The 21,304-nt window shown below is 48.9% G+C and overlaps 2 protein-coding genes across 2 annotated transcripts in view; one reads left to right on the top strand and one right to left on the bottom strand.

The window, feature by feature from the left end:
• Window positions 1-1,798: 1,798 nt before the first annotated feature.
• cox3 (cytochrome c oxidase subunit 3) lies at window positions 1,799-2,596 on the top strand. The gene has a single exon. It carries the CDS (start codon window positions 1,799-1,801, stop codon window positions 2,594-2,596), a length of 798 nt encoding a protein of 265 aa, YP_005090382.1.
• Window positions 2,597-15,464: 12,868 nt separating this feature from the next.
• The window catches only part of nad4 (NADH dehydrogenase subunit 4), a 9,432-nt gene continuing 3,592 nt past the window's right edge, over window positions 15,465-21,304 (bottom strand). The window contains exons 3-4 of the mRNA in view: window positions 18,362-18,784; window positions 15,465-15,554 (exon numbers count right to left, since the gene is read on the bottom strand). Coding sequence (YP_005090381.1) covers window positions 15,465-15,554; window positions 18,362-18,784 — 513 coding nt within the window. The remainder of the gene's footprint in view (window positions 15,555-18,361; window positions 18,785-21,304) is intronic.

The raw sequence follows: 21,304 nt of genomic DNA, 5'->3' as shown, positions 1-21,304 counted from the left end.
TTCTTGGTCGGATTGTTGTACAAAATTGGAAGCAGAATTCCGCCTCTTACGTAACGACGCTCGAAAAGAGTACGCGCGCTACGGCAACACGTCGACTCTCCCCCGCTTGCTGCTTGCTGGTCTCGACTCGATCGGAGAGGTTGGATTTATAGGATCAGTAGCAGCTAAGAGTTCGGAGGGCCTAGAAGAACTTTTCTTGACTCCCTGCTTGAGTTTTTAGGCTTTTTTTTTCATTCGATCGAATCGGAACTAGAGAGAGAGAAGATCTCCTCCTGCCTATCATGACCCGGGACCAGAGATTCGACGTGTTGTTCGCTCCGATCCCCTAACTTCCGGAGTGGGATGGGCATGAAATTGAGTAGTTGACTCAAGCCCTACATTCGATCCGAAGACTTTCACAATTTAGGGATGACTCGATCTGCCCCACCTGACTGAAGAAGCCTTCCTGGGCCTAGCAGCTAATGCTTCCGAACACGGAAAGGATCAGAAAGATTCGTATTTCATGCATCCCTCCGGTCAAGATTTGTCGTCAAACCCTCCAACTCGAGATGTTTGGAAAAATAGTAGGAAATGCAGCCGGTCGGAGGAGGGGGCCAAAGACAAGGCGACTGGGATCAACTATGGCGCAGCAGCTACGGATTGGGAATCAATGGATTCGGAAGCAGTGTCTCGACCTGACCGGAAAGATAAGTCAATCGGTTCGGGAAGTAGTAGAGTACCTGTTGTCGATCAACCGGCTGTCTTACCTCAGGAGTCGACGTAGGAGGAGATGTTTTACCTATCACGGAAAGGAATTGATCTATTAACAGGCTTTGCATTGCAACCGGGAATTTCCTAAAATCCCTTCTTTGAGTCGCAAATCGATACCTATCATAGGGAATTTTTCTTTCGTTCTGGAGGTTTCGAAACCGGAAGTTGAGAAGCAAAGAATAAAGAAGGCAGTTAGCGAGCCGTAGGCGAGCGAGGAAGATAACCCTGACTTTTGTTGGGTCAACAACCCTCTATATATCCTCGTAACGTTTAGTCTTTCAGTTGGAAAGGCATATAAGAAAAATCTTTTTTTTTAGAAGAAGAATTTTCCCCCTCTTTCACTTCTTCGATAAAAAAGAAGCTGGTGTGGTAGTATTTGTATTGTAGCCAGCAATGGGTCTGTCGGCGGCGAGGAGGTCTTAAATGGAGGAATTGGCGTGGACACAACTCCCTTATCGAGAGAGACTGCGCTTAACGCTCTAACCGTCATCTGGCGGACCCGTCAGAAGACGAAGACCAGATAACATTATAAGCATAATGGTCTATTCAAAGCCAATGTTCTGACCTCCTAACCTGAGGAAAATGGTTCTTTCCTTAACCTTAACGAGGACTCTCTTATCTGTGACATAGTTGAAGGCACGTGCAAGGATACAATGGACATCCCTCCGGCGTATCCTCTTTGATCTATCTTTGAATAGAAGGCGCAAAGTCAAATTTCTTCCGTGCCTTAGAATTGAAGAGGGCATTGGAAGAAGAAGCTGACGCCAACAAAAAATGCGTCAGTGAGGAAATGCAAACCAATGATTAATTAAGGTCTATTTATTTTCCCACGTAGTTCGTGGGTCAAACCAACGATTCTATTCTCTTCTCAAAGTAATAGAGAGATCTTTTGATAGTATCACTTCTATCAATGCAATGAAAGAACCATCCCTTCCTATTTGTTTGTCCTGTCAGATAGAAAGAAATGAGACCAAAAAGAGCCCCCTTCTTTACCACTTTAGGGGGTGGGGGTGAAGGGGGTTTACATACAACCGGGGCAAAGTGGTTTATGATTGAATCTCAGAGGCATTCTTATCATTTGGTAGATCCAAGTCCATGGCCTATTTCGGGTTCACTCGGAGCTTTGGCAACCACCGTAGGAGGTGTGATGTACATGCACCCATTTCAAGGGGGTGCAACACTTCTCAGTTTGGGCCTAATATTTATCCTATATACCATGTTCGTATGGTGGCGCGATGTTCTACGTGAATCCACGTTGGAAGGACATCATACAAAAGCTGTACAATTAGGACCTCGATATGGTTCTATTCTGTTCATAGTATCGGAGGTTATGTTCCTTTTTGCTTTTTTTTGGGCTTCTTCTCATTCTTCTTTGGCACCTACGGTAGAGATCGGAGGTATTTGGCCCCCAAAAGGGATTGGGGTTTTAGATCCTCGGGAAATCCCTTTTCTTAATACCCCTATTCTCCCTTCATCCGGAGCTGCCGTAACTTGGGCTCATCATGCTATACTCGCGGGGAAGGAAAAACGAGCAGTTTACGCTTTAGTAGCTACCGTTTCACTGGCTCTAGTATCCACTGGCTTTCAAGGAATGGAATATTACCAAGCACCCTCCACTATTTCAGATAGTATTTATGGTTCTACCTTTTTCTCAGCAACTGGCTTTCATGGTTTTCATGTGATTATAGGTACTCTTTTCTTGATCATATGTGGTATTCGCCAATATCTTGGTCATCTGACCAAGGAGCATCACGTTGGCTTTGAAGCAGCTGCATGGTACTGGCATTTTGTAGACGTGGTTCGGTTATTCCCATTTGTCTCTATCTATTGGTGGGGAGGTATATGAAAGAACGAAACAGTGGATTGAGGAATGAAAGCTCGAAGACAAAGAGAACTGGGCTTTTCCAAAGAATTACTGCAGCTTTCCCACCCCCTTTATTCAAAAAAATAAGTTGACTACTTCCCTACAAAATCTCTCTGTATTCTGGCACATAAAATAGGGATCGAAGAGATTATGGCAGATTATGTTCACCAAGAAATGACCCGAGGATCTTGGTCGATTTTCGATTTTCCTTTTCCTCGTAATCAAAGATGTTTTTTTGTTTGGATCGTCTTTCTTCTCCGAACAAAGAAAATCGAAGAACCTAATAGATCAACTAATCCTTGGCTGCTACGAAGAGAAATGGATTCTTAGTCCCGCTTGTTGACTAGCTTAATAAGATTCCTTTCTCTGCCTTCCCCAGCCCAATCCTCCATAAGCCAGACCAAATATGTTCTTTTCAAACCTATCTTTGTCTATTCCGTATTCCGCCACCGTCTTCGCAGGCATGCTCTTCCGTCCGGCCTACCCTCCTCGGCAAGACCGTATCCCAAAGAGCGGCAGTATCTCCGTCCCAGCCTTTACGAGCTCCTCTCTTGGAAGCGCTTGGTGGCAAGGGCCCGCCATCCGACTTACAGCCGTCAAGCCGTCTCGTCCGTAGTGCGCATATCTTCGGAAGGTGCCCCGCTAACTCATATGGAAAGGGAGATTTCTATCTTAACTTCCTCCAGTCATCCAGTTCGACCCCATAGGCAGGACTCTAGTCAGAGAAGAGGTTTCTAGGCACAAAGCTACTCCAGGAAAGAGTCGACACCAGGGATATCACTTTATGCTAATTCAAACCAGACCCTTCAGTGGATCTTGAATTTCGTTTGAGTTAAAGGAGATGCCTTCCTTGTTTCTGAGTTCTTGAGTTAGAAGAGAGACAAGAGACGAGAGCGGATTCATATGAGTTGTTCTTGTTTGAGTTGCTTGACCGGACGGAGGGGATCTGTAGCGAGCCCTCGGCGATTGAGAGGATAGCCCTCTTGGATTTTGAGTACCTTTCATCCGCCCCTAGGGACCAGTAATCTATCCGAAGTAGAAGAAAAGTCTATTCAAGCCTATCTTTTTCTATCCCGTATTCTGCCATCGTCGCTTATACCGGCATTTCCCTATCTCTTCTCGGATACTAGTTCTTTTCTCCGAGGCCCGATAGCACCGGTAAGTACCGTGCGTGTCTCCCGGGGCATTCACTATTCCTATTTTAAGGGTTTAGTTGAGTCTCTCCCCGAGTGTTTTCCGCCTTCTTTTAGCCGTTCCTGTCCAATCAAAGACTGTCTTTGGATGTGTACCCCTCCTAGCACATTCTTCGTTAGGGAAAAGCCCCTTTATCATACGGAAGAAAGAGATCAGAGTTGCCTGGATGCGGTTTTCTGAGTTCTGAGATGTGAGCATGGGCAGTCGGTCTAGGCAAAAGAAGAAGGGAAGAGAAAGAAAAAATGGTAATAGAAGCTAGGAAGGAGAATAAAGGGAGGTGGGTCGGTGAAGGGAGCGAGCACTCATAACAAGGCAAGAAAGCAAGCCAGCTGTAGGTCAGAGGAGAGTGGGTCTCCGGGTTAAAGGTAGCCCAAGTCAGTCCATCAGTCAGTGGCTGGGGCTTGGCTTCGTGCAGGCCTATGCCTTCTGCTTCTTATAGACTCGAATGAACTGGCTATTGAACTAGTCTTCCTCTTTTTTTTTCTTGTTTTGTAAGGCGATACGTCAACTTTCTCGCTCGTCTGATCCTCTCTTTGTCGGCCAATACCTCAAGACCGTCGCTATGCATTTGATGGTCTTTTGGGGTGGCGATCCCTCATTGGCCAATAGTGCACGTGGGGAGTTGCAGGGAGGCTGACTCTGGAAGGCGCCGGAGTGCCACACGTTGGGAGATATCGGAGGAGGTCGGCATAGGGAAGTGCTCGATCGGAACCTGGGAGCAGCTGAAGGCTGAGTTGAAGGCTCAGTTCTTACCTGGTAATGTGTCGTGGATGGCACATCATTCCTTGATGAATGTGAGACAGACCAGAGCAGTCCGGCACTACAACAAGGACTTTTCTGCGCTAATGCTCGACATAATATGTCGGATGAAGAAAGTTTCTTTCCCTTTCTGAAGGGCTTAAAACCGTGGGAGCAAGCGTAACTGCGGAGGCAGAATGTGCAGAACTTGTATGAATGAGGGAGTGCTGCTCTGGTAGTCTCAGATCGGCTAGTGGATTTCAAGTACCTTGGCGCGAGGAGTCGCACGGGGGGTAAGGGACCGAGGCAAGCCAGAGGGCCTTAGAGATGTAGGAATGTCGAAGAAGAGGTTCGTCAGGCTCATCAAAGGGGCAAGACGACTGAGTCGAGCCCCCCCCCTAATAGTCAGTCGGCGGAACGGGAGGCTTTAGAGATTCTGTTCGAAGCCGCACCTCCCAAGATACCCCCAACATGCAGTGCAGTCGGAAGAGGAGGCGCTTTGATAGTAGGGGCGGGGGCAGCTGCTGAATACGATTAAGGGGACAATGAGTGAGTCGAGCAGGAGAGGCGCATGCTTTACTCCACTCCATAGGGGTCACGGTAAACGGACGAGACAAAGTTGCCTTAGTCGACACGGGGGCATCGCACAAGTTTCAGACTCCGGTAAGCGCGACGAGGCAGTCAAACTCAAACATCTCCTGCGATTCCTCCTAATCCTGCGAGAGGAGTGACCTCCCAACATGATCCTGACCCACCGGACCATAGCGTAGCAAGACCTTAATCTCTCACGATTGATCCAATGGACCTAGTTGCTAGCTTGACCCCCGGATTCATCAGACGTGGAGATGGATTAGGTAGGGCTCAGTCATCATCACTCGCGCTCGATCTACCTTGTACGGAGTCCCCGGCAGGTCCTTGGACCCTAAACAGCCATTCATACGGAAGGAGCAAAGATGTATGAACCCAGTGACCCTCCCATCCTTGGATAGCTGATAGCTCTCGGGATGGATTTAAAGCTTCCGTGGGCGATCTCCGAATCTCTAACTTTGAAGGATTGGAAGTTTGATCGACAGCATAGTCAAGTATTCGAATCTTTCTTTTAATTTGGTAGAATGGGAGATAGCTCTGGGACTCCAATTAAGTTAATGTTATAGTCTTTGAAAATCACCCTCAAATAATTCATGCCTTGTTTAGAAAGTATGGAGATTTGATATTGTCTGCAGTCTATGCAAGCACTAATCCTCGTAACAGAGAGCTTATTTTGGAAGGGAAGAATATCAATAGAATGGCTGAACAATATGACCAGTACCCATCGATGCTAGCAGGGGATTTCCATGATTTCTTTAGGTTGGAAGATAGAAGGAGTTTCAGAAACGACACTACGTCTAATCGTAGGAGAGCTGAGAAGTTTGCACCGATTAGTTAGTAGATTTCTTCTTTGACTTGACTTTCATTCAAGTTGCGGATGGACTTTTTGTAGCTTTTCTATCACGGACTTGACTCCTTCTAAGAGGATCAAACGATGCTCAACCAGCGCAGGGTCCAACCATGGCATGTCGCTATAGGACTAGGCGAAAATTTCTATGTATGTCTTTATAAATTCATTCTTTCTTGTTCTACTGGTGTGAATGACGCGCTTCTTTGAACGATTCTAGGTTCACTTCCAGTTCCGCCGTTGATGTCCACTTTTTCTTCCACCATAGCGGAGGTCCGTTGTTCATATCTTTCAAGAGCTTGGGACATCCCCCTGTGACCCTCCGGTTTGGAGGAAAACAGAGGAGGTTTGAGAAAGCCTCCTACGCCGTTGTTTGCGAGTTGACTCGGAGACAGACGTGGGCGAAGGTTCGTCAATGATTAGCCTGTCCCCAGCCCAAGTTAAGTATAAACAGACTGAGAGGGTTCCTCAGATCCTACCCTCGACAAAAAGTCCAATGGGATGGGACTCTATGGGATCTAATCGAACATCAGTGTGTTGGGTTTCAATCATGCAGATCTCTATGATCCCACTTGGTATAAAGTGGTCGGGCAGAGTCCGGTCTTTATTCGGAGTTGTATTGGCCTGGGTGCCCTTTCACCCTAGGCCCTTTTTTCTGCTATGGGGTCTGACAAGTCTTGGCTCATCATTGCATCTTGCTGTCGTCCTAGGCCTCTACCAGGTTGAAAACCCTGTTGAAGCATGAGCAACCATCCCATAGAAAATGAGTACCCCTGGCTCCTTGGTTAAAAGTTCCTGACAGGTTTGCAATTGGCTATGGAGAGTCGCTGGTTGTGCCCCTGGGGTGAGGTCAAGCAGCGATACCTAGGACGAGCTGACAGGTACTCCTTATAGTATAGTCACGGGTCAGAACTGGTGTTCTACCTGAATTTGGTTGCCATTTTAAGAAGGCAGAGTTTCGGAGTGTCATATCCCGTGTCTTCCTTCATGGAGTAAAAAGCCCTTTTTCGACCTGTGGCAGAGTGAAATAGCCCCTGAGTGAGTCGGTGCTGGTGGGTGGAAAATGATCCAGGTGATCTGGGCGAATCCAATGAAGATTTATGGATTGTGATTGGAGAGCAAAAGGTCTCTTTTCTATCTGGAATATACTCTATTGGTTCAAGCTCAGCTCTGTTCTCTTGGTTGAAGGTTCAGCAGGCTATGGATTCTCTATGAGGAGCGTTCCAGGAGTAGCCTGCCTCTATTTGATCACGAGAGGCTTCTTCGAGGGGCTTGGCTTCTTGTTCTCACTTCCCTTCCTCAGAACCAACCTCACCTGCTGCCTGCCCATACCCTCCTCTTTCCCGCACAGTGACTCCACGATGAACGCCCTGACTGACCTTAGAACCTGTGAACCTTCCATTTGACTGGCTTCTTTCCCCCTCGATCCAAGAGGGGCTTCGATGAGCTTTCCGACTCAGATGCAAATGCACCACTTGATTCAGTCACAAGTCTAACTGATTCCCCCCTCACCTACTCATCTGGCTACCGTGCTGCCTCCTTCCTTTGCCGACTCGTAGCTACTCCACCTGAGTGAGACACCGATTCTTGCCCGTCTATCTTCCTCTTTTTCCTCCCATACCCTTGCCTTTCCAATCACTGCTACCCGCTTCGCTTTCCATCTTGCTTCACTACCTGATTCCTATTAGCTAGCCCCGTCATGCTTATCTCTCTGGGGTCGTGTTATCCACTCCTTCATCAAGGTTAGGTCGACCAGACCAGGATCGAGTCGAGTACGACCCAACTCTAGAGGCGAACCGGGCATTTTAGAAGCAAGTGAGCCACCGGTAGCCTAAGCTCGCCCTCGCTTCTTCTTTGTTGCTGAGTTAGCAGATCCTGATCGTGATCCTTGATGCACTGGGAAAAAGCCCTATTGAACTACCTTCCTTTGTTTTCCACTCACGAAGCTAGGGAACTGGATCGAAGACACGCCCTTATTCTTACGCCTTTCTCCCAACCTACAGCAAGGTGGTTACCGTTCTCTGGCCTTAGTGTGCCGTGCCAGTACTTTTTATTATCGATGAATGATCTGTGCTACCAAAGTCTCAGAAAATCATAGTCAAACGAGTCTCATTTTCAGAACATGGCAAGCCAAAAGAAAACCTGCATCTAATTGGCTCGAAAGCCGGCCCTTGTTCAACAGCCAGTATTGAATCATTTCCAGTGAGCCGTGTGAAGCGGAACCACCTCTATTCTTCGGGTTTCTTGCCAACAGAAGAGTCTGATGTTGATGTGTCTTCTTCATCAATCCAACCCGTGTTTGAACATTGTGCTGTTCCTATTGAAAGGACAGCTCTCTACAAGACTGGAGCTAGCTACTAGTCCCGCTACTACAGCTCTACTGAACTCTCAAAATAAGCCCCTGCGCGTATGCTTCTAACGGGAAAAGCAGATCAGATCGCTTATGGGCTTACAGTTCATCTGTTGTGATCATAACAGCTACCGAGCACTTCACTCCCGCATCTGCTTTCCCTGAAGAGCTACCTTCTGATGACCAATCTTGAGGAAGTCGAGTGTTGTGTACTGACTACGAGTGTAGTGTACTGTGCCTAGTAGCAGTCTGGTTTCTGGTCTTCCTCAAGGAACTATTGAAACAGGGCTGCTACCGCGATACTATAGCGCACTTTTTTGCTACCCCGGGACAAGGGACTGAAAGCCCAACCAACTCCTCTTTGATGACTGGCTTATCACACTACACTGGTACAAGATCAGCGGTTGATCGGCACTGGGAAGCATTCGACTCCGTCTGGGAGGGATCCCATTCAAAAAGGGAGGATCCTTGTGTAAGGGCAGGGGAAGGCACGGGTACCAGAGAGTGGTGCTTTCATGGAGTAGGCATATCCCCCTTCTCAGTCTGCCTCCTAGTCTAAAGGTAAGATCGCCTTTGAACCCCAACCTATGAGGAGACACCCGCCCAGAGAATGATTTCCCTATTGCTGTGTGCTTGCTTGACCACTGGGCTACCATCGAAGATTCTTGCTACCGCTTGGATTGCTGCTGACGCTGGTCTTCTCCTATCTGTGTGCTTGATCCGGTGATCATTCCTGCCCAGAAGAAGATCCCTCTCATATATCTGAGTCAGCGCACGCGAACCGAGACCCCGCTTCTTCTGATCTGAAGGTTCATCACAGCCAACAAGATAGATGGGCGCTTTCGATCAAGTAGTCGAACTGAGTCTCCCTCCCCCCAGAAGTGAAAGAAGTGGGATGATTGACGGCTAGCTTGCTGACTCGTTCTCCCTCTCTTCCCGAAGCTATCCTTAAACAACGGCGAGATCCTTTCGTCCTCCGACTATGAGATAGAGAAAGCCAATCTGATCACCTTCTGCTTTCCAGCAATGGGTAAAGAAGAGATGCCAGGGCGGCACAGATTCATAGCTACATCAGGCTACTCAAGACGGTGCTTTCTAACCGAACCCTATGAGTCTTTTGCTTTAGATCTTTCACCATACAAAGAAGGGAGGAGGGAGTATGGAACACTTTCGGTTCAGCATCAGGAAAAGAAAGTGGGGTCTAAGAAGCTAAACTGGCTTGAAAACGACGCACTCTTGTATCCTCGCTGGAAAGCGTACTCCTCTTTCTTTGTTTTCTGAGAAAGCTTGACTGGCGAAAGCTAGAGGGAGAGGTCCGTGGATCCACCAATGGGGCATCCCTTGACTTGATGAGGTCTTGAAAAACAGGATCTTCGGCCTCTCATCCCTTCGCAGGGGATACATGATCGGTGAGGAGGGAACCCTTCCTAGGCGCATCTCACGAATCCAATGGAGAGATTCTCATCGAAGACTTGGTCTCGGAATCATCCAAGAAGGATTTCTCGCCTGACTTCTCTGGCTCTGGCTACCTTGACTAACCGACCTCACCTTCCCTTCTGGTTGGCTCGCTCGCGCTTCAATCCAACCCTGATTTGGCACACCACTGGTTGGTGGCTTCAATCCCCTTGTTGGCTGGAGAGAAGGATGGTCTTTGGTCAAGAGAGCTTGACAGGGGCTGTTATTGTGAGTAAGTCATCACTCAATTCATTCTTTCGCCTCTCTTTAGTTTGAGTAGATCTTAACTCGTTGACAAAACCTCGTCTTTTTTTTATGCTTGTCTACTTTGCGAATGAGAATGAGTACATGCTGCTCGACGCCCTTGTCCTGGCCTTCCTTATCTATGAGTCCTGTGCCTTTCCTCGTCCCTCAAATCTGAGCTTATGATGGAACTTTTATCACCCGAGATGACGACTCCCTGTGGAGCCTGGTCGCCCTACACAAAGAAGCTTGCTTCCCACTTGCTCAACAATGAGAGGTCTTCCTATCTTTTTCTATGCTACATCAAACTCACCGAATCCAATCTGGCTGTCCCTTTCCTTCAATGCGCGAGCCTACCAGTGTCGGAACCAGCAGTCCAGTACCATTCAGTCGCATAGGACGAAGTTTACAGATTGGAGTCATAGCCTCGTTCGTTGGTGGGAAAGCCAGTAGCTCTTCTTTCTTCAGGTCTCAAGGTATCCTCATTAGAATTGAAAAATAAGCCAAAGACAATGACGGAAGTAGGACAATCTCGCTTTTTTACCTGTGGGTGATCGTGAAGTCGAAAACACAGGCTTTGGACGATCCGCCTTCAAGCCTTTCCTCCTCACATCAATCAGATTCCAATGTTCACAAGCCCTCCACCGCACAAGGTGGTTCTCCTTGCAATGTCTTTCTACTTCCTACTCCGAATAGGGTGCTGCCTGCCGACGTTCTTAAAGCCCTTTCTTTTACAAAGAAGTGAGCGAACCCAGAAGTCCAATCGGGTCTCGGGAAGGGGAGCCCTAGAGAATAGAAGTCAACCGATCATCCCCGTTTCGTTCGACGTTCCCAGTACAGTAGTCAAAGGAGTCAGACAAAGAGAAAGGCTTTTGTCGAGAGCAAGCTTCCTATGCCCTTTCCTGATGGTCTAGCTTCTGCTTTCTCTGTCTCCGATGAGCTTTCGTTTTGCTGCCCCCTAAACAGGACGAGCTCAGTTTCCGTGATGCTCTTTCAGACAGGGAGGGACCCCGAGTCATAGACCGAGAGGGAAGAGAGCGGATTGGGTCTTGAGTTCCCGATCGTCAGTCTAGCGTGGATGGATCTGACTGGGAAAGTGAATCCGACCGGGCTTTCATCTCGAAAAAGGATGGGCGGGCTTTGCAGCCATGGGCAAGTCTATCGGTCAGTAGGGGCACTCGTACATAAAAGAGTGGTGTCCGGTCTTTCCATCAGATCAGGAGGGCACAAGCACAAAAAGTCAACGATTCATTAGCTTCACAAGAAGTGGGCGGGGCGGTCTCAATCTCCTTTCTTCATTTTGTTCATCTTTGTTGGATCCATAACAAACCCCATTCTAACAAGTTTATAACCCCCGCATAAATTGGACAAAAAGGTCTCTGATATCTGGGGATTGTTCCATTTGAAAAGGACGTTTATTAGGCTATCACAGCAAAGGGTTTACATGCGCCTTTCACTTTCGTCTTGGAGACAGGAATCCAGTGAGCCGATCCATATTTGCATTCCGAGAGTCTCGAGTGAGGATGAAAGAGCCAATGGGGTCTATAGTAGGGGGAAAGAACTCTCTTTCGAAGGAGGCGGGACTTTTGCTTAGAGAGAGTTCTATATGGAAGCATAATCCATCTTGGAAAAGAGGGTACTTTCTACTACTACTACTGATCGACTCCAGGGAAAAGTCTGTCAATATATCCCTCTTGCTGATGCGGGTCAACTCCTTTAGAGGAATTGGAAGTATGAGACTAGACTCACTCTCCACAATTGGATGAATCGAAAGAAAACAGGCTACACTTAGATCGATTAGTCCAAAAGAGACCTATTACCAGTGTTCTTTCTCTATTAGGTGCAACAAAGGAAGATCTAGGTGAGGTTGAGTGCTCGCTTTCTTCCATCGACCGGAGCTCTTTGGATTGATCACTTGTCAAGGACAGCCCGGAATTCCCGCTGACTGTCCAGCAACGGAGCCATAAACAGTAAGTCATATTATCGGGCAACTCCATCCACGACAAGGTCTCATGGGTCTTGGTCGGGGGCTTCGACCCATAGAGAACAGGGTGGCTCTCAAACTGAAACACATGTGGTAAGGTCTTTCTTTGTGTGCATACCAACCCGAGTTGGATCAATGAGGATGGTGTGATCTGACCTCTCAATCGTCGGTTTCCCCATCCGAGGACTCCCTCGCCTTTGTCTTTCCTTTCGGCAGAGAAGAAGACGGAAAAACGGAAGGGGATATTCGTTTTTGAAACTCCAAGGAAGACGGGCATGACAGAGTTTGGCAAGAATCATCCCTTCCTTTTTCGAAGACGACGAGCTGTCCACCTTCATTACCTAAGATGAAGAATTTTCACCCATGCTACGAGTCTGCGGTCAAGCGCAATCTGAGATCCCTCTTCGATAGACATGAACCAGGCGAGTCCGAATCCCTTTCTGTTTTGTCAGCTGATCCTACGAGCTTTCATAGAAAGCCTATATCTTATAGCGCGTACAAGGACAAGTGGTGGGCAATCGATTCTTCGCTCTTTGACCTACCATAGATCCTTAGTGGTGGACCGATCGACCTCAAGCCCTATCGTCAAAGACAGACTCTTTTGGTGCAATGAGAGAGGTACTTTCAAAAAAGTCAGTGGTAGGTTGTTCTCCTCAAGCAGTAGGGCGACAATCCAATCCTGAGCTTCGTCAATAGGCGTCCAATCCTGGGAAAAAGGTAGGGTAGAATCGCCGAGTCGTCTAGCACCGTCCCCTGCCTCAACTCCACAATCACAATCATTTGTAAAAAAAGGTGGTTTGCTGCTGATCCTTTCCCCGGCATTGGAAAGACCTGACAAACAATCCTTAGATTGGGAAATGTGCCAGATGGAGGTTTTTCTGATTGTTGACGTACTGACTCATGATCCGCTTATTGAGATCTATGATCCTCCGTGGGGTAGGGGACTCTTCTTCCCCAGTAGTGAAGATCACAATTCTTCTTTCTCTCATACATATGAAAGTTCAAAGTATCGAATGCCTCTCGTGACATGAAGAGGAAGTCCCAAACTGGGATCAGAGCTTTTTTCGTCAAACAATCATGATTGGCAAGCCCCGAAGAGTCAAGGTCTCGAGTTAGGGGAGGTCAAACAAAAGAGTCGAAGATTGGTTCATCCAAAGGTTGAGGGTGGCCGGGAGAAGTCATTGGACAAGAATGGGGACCTCTCCCTCTAGCTTTCGCTTTGAGTCCTTTCCTTACGTCGAGAAAAGCAAAAGCTTCAGTCAGCCCCTTTCTTCCTATTCTATGGGAACTGACATTTGTTCGAAGAAAACCCTTTTGAGACCTCTGCTTTCCGTCCATGGTTGGTCGATCTCCCTTTCCCTATCTATGACTATCCTCCCGGTGCGTCAGCCCTCTTTGACCATTCTGTGAGCCTTCTACTAGGATCCCAATTGTGACCTTGACTAATCCGTAGAGAAGCTGCCCTCTACCTATTCTCCTATGGTGGAATTCATCTCCCCGATCCCTCTCCTTTCAGTTGAGTGCTTCCTATCCAAATGGATAAATTCCCCTTGCTGGTCTCGCTCAGCGAAGAAAGAGAGGTGCAGCTCTCGCCAAGAGTTCGAGCAAGCAAAGTGATGGAAGATTCTATCCCGGACAAATGGTTCTCTTCCCCTCCTACCCAATATGAGGAGAAGTGCGGTTTCGATCCGACAAGTCCGCCCGCATTTCTTCTCTATCTTCAACTAGGGCAGCTCTCTGAGTTGGGGTAGCTAGGCTTAGGCTATTGGCTCTAGCACTAGTCGCTTCTTCCTTGCTTGATGGTCTATCGCCTTCTGCTTGAAGACAAGACTAGTTGCTTAAACTAAACCTTTCCTTCCTGTCGCCTTCCGGCTTCGGCTTCTGTAGTCCTCTAGCCGAGCCACTACTAGCGTGTGTGTAATTCATGGCAGTTCACTATAATGTTTGTTATGGAGCTATTCTCTTTCTTTTATTTTCTTTGATTTTTTATATAGTATAGTATAGAGCGCTAAGTTAGTGCTGTTCTAAGGAAGTGGTAGCTGTTCCAGTACACAAACAAGGTGGTTTGGGGTTTTGTCTGTATGCATGTCAGTGTTGGCATTTCACTCTTTGTTGTGGGGTTGTCACAGATTGGCCGGCCGGGAAGCTTTTAAGAGTAGGGGGCTTTTTCTCTTTGTGGAGGTTTCACATCACATTAGTCATTCCATTCCTTCCGGATAACCTAAAAAGGTGCGTGCAGGCCCACCTAAGAGTTGAATAGATAGGGGTACATTCATATTTTCATATAGGGCGATGTATACGATGGGATATAGTTGAAGAAGAAGAAGAAAACAGGTTCTTCTCTTGAGCCTATTTTGTTTGATTGATCTTGCCACTGAAAACAGGTAGGTAGGTCGGTCTGTCTTTCTCTAGATCCCGCTGAGCTGAAAGACATGAGACATACATATAAAATAAAAGAAAGAGATCCGGACCGGGCTCTCGAAAGCTCATGTGACCGGAGGTGGGAAGATAGGGGCTGGAAAAGCACGTTAATAAGAACCGAAAAGCCCGCCCTTATGCCCTGAGTGCTCAGCTTCGCCCCAGAAGTGGAACTAACTGGAGGGTCGGTATGCGAAGAGAGGTCTCCCTTGTCACAGGAGTGAAGAATGACCCGACCCAAGAAGGACCACAAGAAGACAGGCAGAGTGGCGGGGCAATGGTACCAGACGTGAAGGAGAGAGTTGTGAGTTGGTCTCGATGAGAGCCCAGGCGAGTCTCGTGTGTGATAGTCTGACCAGCCAACCGACGGATTAAGGAGAAAGTTCCCTTCCAGTACTCTTTAAAGCTTGGTCTGGGTTAGGTTAGGTTACCTACCTGACTGACCCCAGAGCTCGAGGTCTACTTCTACCTAGATACATAGAGCTTGCCTTACCACTATTTCAGAACCGACGCCTCCTTTTCTGATAGAGGGGAGTGAGAAAGAGATTGATTTTCGGATCGCCTAATTAAATAGCTCAAAAATAGGTGGAGTTCGCCCTTTCAAGCATAGTGAAGTTTAGCTACAGGGGGTTGTTCAACGAACGGGAAGCAAAGTATCCATACCATAGAAGGCTTCGCAGCTATCCAGAGCTAGCGCGCGTACTCTGATTCTCTTCTACGAATCTACAACTCTCTTTACTGAGCGAGACTCTATCCAGATCTAAATAATCCGCCAAAGAGCCTTCTTCTAACTAGGAGAGTAAGCAAGCTACCGGAAGCGAAGCTTCTGTTCTGGCTCCCCCCTTTGAATTTCCAATTCCTCCTTTTCGTTCTACTTAGGTGGAGCAATCCGAACTCTCGACAGAATAGAAAAGAGGGCCGCAGACGTGTAGACACCTCAACGAACTCATGTGGACACTCCTCAGCCCGAGGACAATCTCTCAAATACACATTAATAATTAAGACCTGTTTTTCTTTTCTTTGCTGATTCCTCTCAATGAAATTTGCCATGTTGCACTAAGTTACTTACGGATGTATGCATGCAGTCCGGGAACACTTTGGGGTGAACACCCATCCGAACAAGTAGGGTCAATAGTTCAGCATTTAGGCCGTAACATTTAGCAAAAAAGAAATCTTTAACCCAACAAGTGCTCTCCGAACCAAGCTAGATAGTCTCCTATCACTAGGCTCACCAACCAACCTGGACTTTGATTCTTTCTTATTATTCTTACCGGATATAAAAACCATAAGGATTGTTTCCAGCCATGAGTTCCCATATGACATAAGCGCTCTTGGGTGGGGTGGGCCATCATTCGCCAGGTCTTTGAGTGCCCGTCGTACCACGTGGTTGGTGCACTAGGCTGATCGAGACTCTACTTTTAGGATCTGGCACCTGCGCTCGACTCGGTCTGCCAGTGAATTTTGGCTCTACGTCCGGTCGTGCGTGGTATGTTCGCGATTCGTACAAATGGAACGCATCGCGTACGTTAACCTTCCTTTATTGGGCTGGGCCATTCCATCAAAGATTTGAGAAGGGGCCCAATCTCGTATTTGATGGTCGGCGTGGCAATAGGCTTCGCTTCGTAGACTGGTTTCCCAGCCGTTGCAAAGACTTCGCGAGAACGGTCAGGGGCGGCGCGGGGATGCGATTCGCCAAGCTGGGGCAAACAAAGCCGTCCGGCCCTACCGGATTAGGAATGCGAAGGCCTTTCCTTCGAAAGGAGACCCGGGAAAGAGCTATGCTATTGACCGACCCTTTCGTAGTTACTTCGAATCAATAGGCCTCTCATTTTTCATGAGGCGGGCCAAATAGAGAATGAAATGCAGAAATAGGGGAAGGGGGGATGGTCGCGCCTTTGATTTTGTTTAAGGGCTGCTCGCCCTACTTAAGTACCAAAGGCTTTCGGGGCTTACACCCCAGTAGCGCCCTTAGAATCTAAGCCCTTTGAAGCGCCAGTAGTTGTAGCTGTGGGTAGGGCTTTCGTTCAACTCGCTCCGGGTTCCGATCTATATGACCTCCGGGCGGTACAAAGTACACCTCTTCCGTAGAGGCAGGTAGTAACCTAACCTTTAAGAGTCGGGGGAGCCGAGCCCTCAACTGGAAAAATCTCCGTGCGTGGCCTGAGTTGGAATCCTAGAAAAGATCGATTGAGACTCCCTCCCTGGTCCGACGAAGATCTCTACGTACTTGTCTAGTCCAGGACAACTGAGATCTTCCGGTCTGCGTGCGTGGGAGCAGCTGAAACAAAGAAGAGTCTGGTCCGCTCTGAATTCAGGCCCGGCCCGCCCGTCTGCTGCTAGGTCCGGGAATGGCGCCAGGCGAGGGCGCCGCTATGCCCCGCAGCTCTGCTGCGGCCGGCCTCCGGACTATGCAAAAGAATCGAGGCCGGGAGGTCTCGTCCATAGTGGTTCCCCCCCGCCTTACAAATAGGCCGTCCCCCTTAATGAATCGAATGGTCCTTCGACCTTCCTTTGATTCCGACGGCCGGCATAGATTAGATCTCATGAGACCCGCCCACTATTACTACGAAAAAAGCCCTGCCCTGGCACCTTCGCTAGACGGAGAGTAAGCGACTTCTATTAGCGCCGGACCGTCGAGTCGAATTGATCGTGTCATGTGCAACGTCCATCAATGATGGTTCATTAATGTCCATGGATTTAGACTCCTTCCCCCTTCCCTTATACGAAAAAGATCGAGAGGGGCCCGAACCAAACCAAGAACGGAAACAGAAGCCTTTCGACTCACTCTCGTATGGCTCGCCCTCGAGCCCTGGGCGGGTCGGCCGGGTCTTTCCCTGTTGTTCTGTTCCCGCCACGATAAAGACGCACGGAAGAGGTATGGTATGCCCAGCGCGTGGAGGATCCGTTGAGAGTGTCCGTTGTCTCGGTAGGGAACAGTACCTATTGTCTTGAAAAAAAAAGGTCAGTGCTACGGTCCCCTATTGTTTGATCCAATATTTACCGGGGACGAGCCCCGACTTCCATAGGTCCTTGGTTCGACCTCCCGTAGCGGTCCTTGCTTTTATTTAAGAAAGCTCCGCGGGGCCAATTTATCGTACTTGCTCAGTGTGCCCCCCTTTCGTCGAGTGCCCCGCCCGGTTCACTGGGCTGTTGGCCTACCAAGCACTTGCCCGCTGCTCCTGCCGCCCGCTTGGCGGGCGGAGCGCTCGTTATCCTGACTGTTCTCTCTGCTGGGGCCCCCTCCTATTGCTCTAGCCATAAGCTATGGCAGCTCCAGCTCGCACCCACTCTGGCCCGCCCTGCGAGGCCAGAGTGAGCTCAGCGGTCAGCCCCTGACGTTAGGGGGTCTTTCGCCTTTGCCAGATCTATAGAGATATTACGAGTCCTCCGTCCCAGATTCCCTCGCCGCGGCCATCTGGTTCACCGGTACTACCAAAAAGTATCATGCTTACGTTACTGTGACTGATATATAAGTATTATCTCGGACCACGAAGACCCCGGTCGTGCTTCTGGTTTCCATTCCCATCATCAAATTGAAGGAAACTCCTCGTGCTCTGCCATAAGAACTTGGAGTCCGTATCATGGTGAAGGTAAGGTAACGCTGTGATTCTTGCTCAAAAAACTGACCGAACGCGTTCGAGTTATTGGCTCGTCCGACCCGGCTGCATTCATGAGTCGCTCGTTCAACTGTCCCTCGGAGACACGGTCGAGAAGTGCCATGCATGGTCGCCCCCCGTCCTTTCTTTCTCTCGGTCCCACCCGGGCCCCTCTGGGGTCATTAAGAAATGGATCAAAAAAGGGGACTTCTGCTACGGGCTATGCCACCCATTACTTATGAGGGAAGTCGCATCCGTCCCATCGCAAGCACCTACAATGTCATGATCACATTGGTTTTGACCTTTTTTTGGTAGTTCAACGGACGGTCGCCCCTCCAACAAGAAAAGGTAGAAATATGGAAACTTCTCTGCCATTTGGATCGGAGAATTTATGGAGGAAATCGGGTTTGAAATTTCCAGAAACCACACGATTATATAGCCAAAGGGAATACGCCGCGCCTAAAATCATCCCAAGCGCTGCTAATGTGGCTACTAAGCTATTTCTTTGGAAAGCTCCTACTGAGATTGGAAATTCCCCGATAAAGCTGCTAGTGCCAGGTGAACTCATATTGGCCAAAGTGGAAGAGAAGGAAATGGTAGGGAGATTCGGCATGGTGCTCACTGAACCTCCATAATATCTAGCAAGTCGAGTCTTATGTCGGTCATATAGAACACCAACACATAGAAAAAGGGCTGGAGGAACCAGTCCATGACTTGACATCGGTGGAATGCTACCTCCAATTCCCTGTATGTTCGATAGAGCCAAATATTCCCCCGGAGTACGCCGATTACCCCCCGAACCGTACAAGATAGTTACCACCTATCATACGGCTTTCTAACTCCACTTCTTTTTCTGGTCGTTCCGCTCTGTCGGATCGATGGTAGTATCAGAGATCTGTAACCCCCGACATTTTTGACAACACGGTTCCTGCTTCCGTTTTGAGTTGCGCATCTTTCTCCCCGGGGCATACTATAGTATCACATCGTAGACCCCCACCCCAACTCTATCTTCCTTATCAGTGAACCGGAACATAGTGCATAGGTACTCTTCGATGCTGCGAGGACGAGACGACGTGACATACTACGATCACGTACAGAAGTTCTGCCCTTCGGCTCGGCAATATGGAACCTCTCAACTGCTCCCTTTATGGGGTCCTATCGGGATAGGTAGGCCCATCCCCCTCCCCCCGCCTCAGACATAAAGGAAGTAGTTCCCCACGGCTGACAAATAGAGGAGTTTAGGCCGTAAAAAGGCACCGGCCCCCACTGGGATTTTGCTTTCCTTATCTACGCGCGCACTGCGTCAGCACTGGCGAAAAAGAGGTCGGCTTTACAGAATAAGAAGGGGCGGGCCGGGTGCTTGTGGGCCCCCCTCTGCTGCAAGTGCTTGTTGGACCCCCACCCCCGTTTCCCGAGAGGGGGCCGGGCTGTGTTTCCCCAGCGGCCACCCAGTGGCGGCAGAAAACGAACTCGGGTGGGCTCCGCGCGGTTCGCGTTTTATTGTTAAGAGAGAGCTTCTCATTCTCTTATAGAAGCCCGCGTCCACGCGGGTAAAGCCCAGCGAAGCTGCAGGGAGCACTGAGCAATGGGGGGATGAGGGCGACTCCGCCCATGGGTTGGACCACACCACAGGCGGAAGTCCTTCCACGACAAGAGAAGGGTCGTTGTCAGACCGGAACAAGAAACGGGAGCTAGTCGTTGGAGGGAAGACAAGGCTCGTTCCGTGCGACTCCACAGAAGAGTACGCGCGCTACAAAACGCAGCCAGCTTAAAAACGCTAGCTAGCTACTTACTATAGTAGCCTTATTTAAACTAGGGTTGCCTACGCTTGCTCTCCGGCGCGCTACGGCAACACGTCGACTCTCCCCTGCTTGCTTCTTTCTGTTCGACGCTCCGCTCGCAGCCTCCCCACCCTTGCTTAGCGTTCCACTTGTGATCCTGGAGGATTTTGAGAAATGCGCCCGACCGAAAGAAAAGAAGAAATCCTTTCTTCTTTTCTTTCATGTGAACGGCCCTATCTTGTAAAGAATGGTTTTTCGTGCTTATACACCACGTTGAGAAAGACCAACCAACAACACAAATAAAGACCGTACCATTTTGGTACCTCGAAAGGGAGGTGCTCCTTATGATGCTACGGACGGCTGTCCGAAGTGCAATGACGGGCTCGGATAGGATAGGATTGTGCGTGCCGGGCCCTTCGGGTGTCGATATTTTGGCCGAGTTCCCCGTAGCGTAGGCCCCTATGTTACGCGGCCGTAATATTTTGTTACGTTCCACCGCTGTTACGCCAGAAATCCAAGGTTCCACACGAGCTCCCGTTCTGCGGCGTGGTGGCAGGACCGCTAGGGGATTGGCTCCGGGTGTAGGTAGGGTAAAATCTGCAGGGGTCATGCAAATACATGGGCCCCTTCCCTTCTGCCGAGTTGTTTAGAAGGCGCTTTCCGTTCTACGGTCCCTCGGAGCGAAGGGTTAGGCAGGTAGTACGGGCCCTCTGACTTCCAGCTATGTGCTGTGTGCGACTCCCGCGAAGCGAATGAAGGGAAGCTCGAAGAGCTTTCTCCGCCAGCGGCTTATGTAGTGGTCGGCATTCCTACGTGCTCCGACTTCTTGGGCCCCCCACTGGAGATGAGATGACGGGGAGCCTTTGGAAACTGTCGTGACGCTTTGGTGACGAAGGTCACCGGGGTGACGGTTTATGGATGGATTCCGTGGTAGTCTCTGACTCCCTCCAACTCAATCAATATCAACAACATGTCGTGACCATGACGGTTAGGCCGACTACTCTACTATACTCTACTCTACTATACTCTACTATAGGCTAGGGCTAGGCTACTTCTAGCTTCTATAGTGAGTGGCCCTTCCGCTTTGGTGTAGTTGTAGTTTGTATTGTACTGAATTGAACACATATCAAACAAAGGCGATCAATCAGTAGTTGCCCTTCTCCGGCCTGGGAAAAGCAGCGAACTCTAGAAGCGTTGGGCCTTTTTTTTTCATGGTCGCGACTGTTGTATTGTAGTAGGTCGGGGGAAGCTACCGCTTCTACGACAGCTCCGCTTCCTCGTCTTGCTTCTACTTTGCTTGCTTGCGCGAAGGCTTAGAGTCCTTTTCGCTAGGTCCAAAAGCTTTCGTCAAAGCGAAAGATCTGATCCAACGGAAATCCCGCATATTGAGCGCAGCTGATATGTGGCTACTAGGCGCGATTATATCATGCCATAAAAGACTTCACTATGGCCCGTCATATAAAGATAGAATAGATATGGATAGACAGACATTCCAT

This window comes from Phoenix dactylifera, mitochondrion (assembly GCF_009389715.1).
Source record: "Phoenix dactylifera mitochondrion, complete genome".
Classification (NCBI taxonomy): Eukaryota; Viridiplantae; Streptophyta; class Magnoliopsida; order Arecales; family Arecaceae; genus Phoenix; species Phoenix dactylifera.
This window is presented reverse-complemented; position numbering and strand designations above follow the sequence as displayed.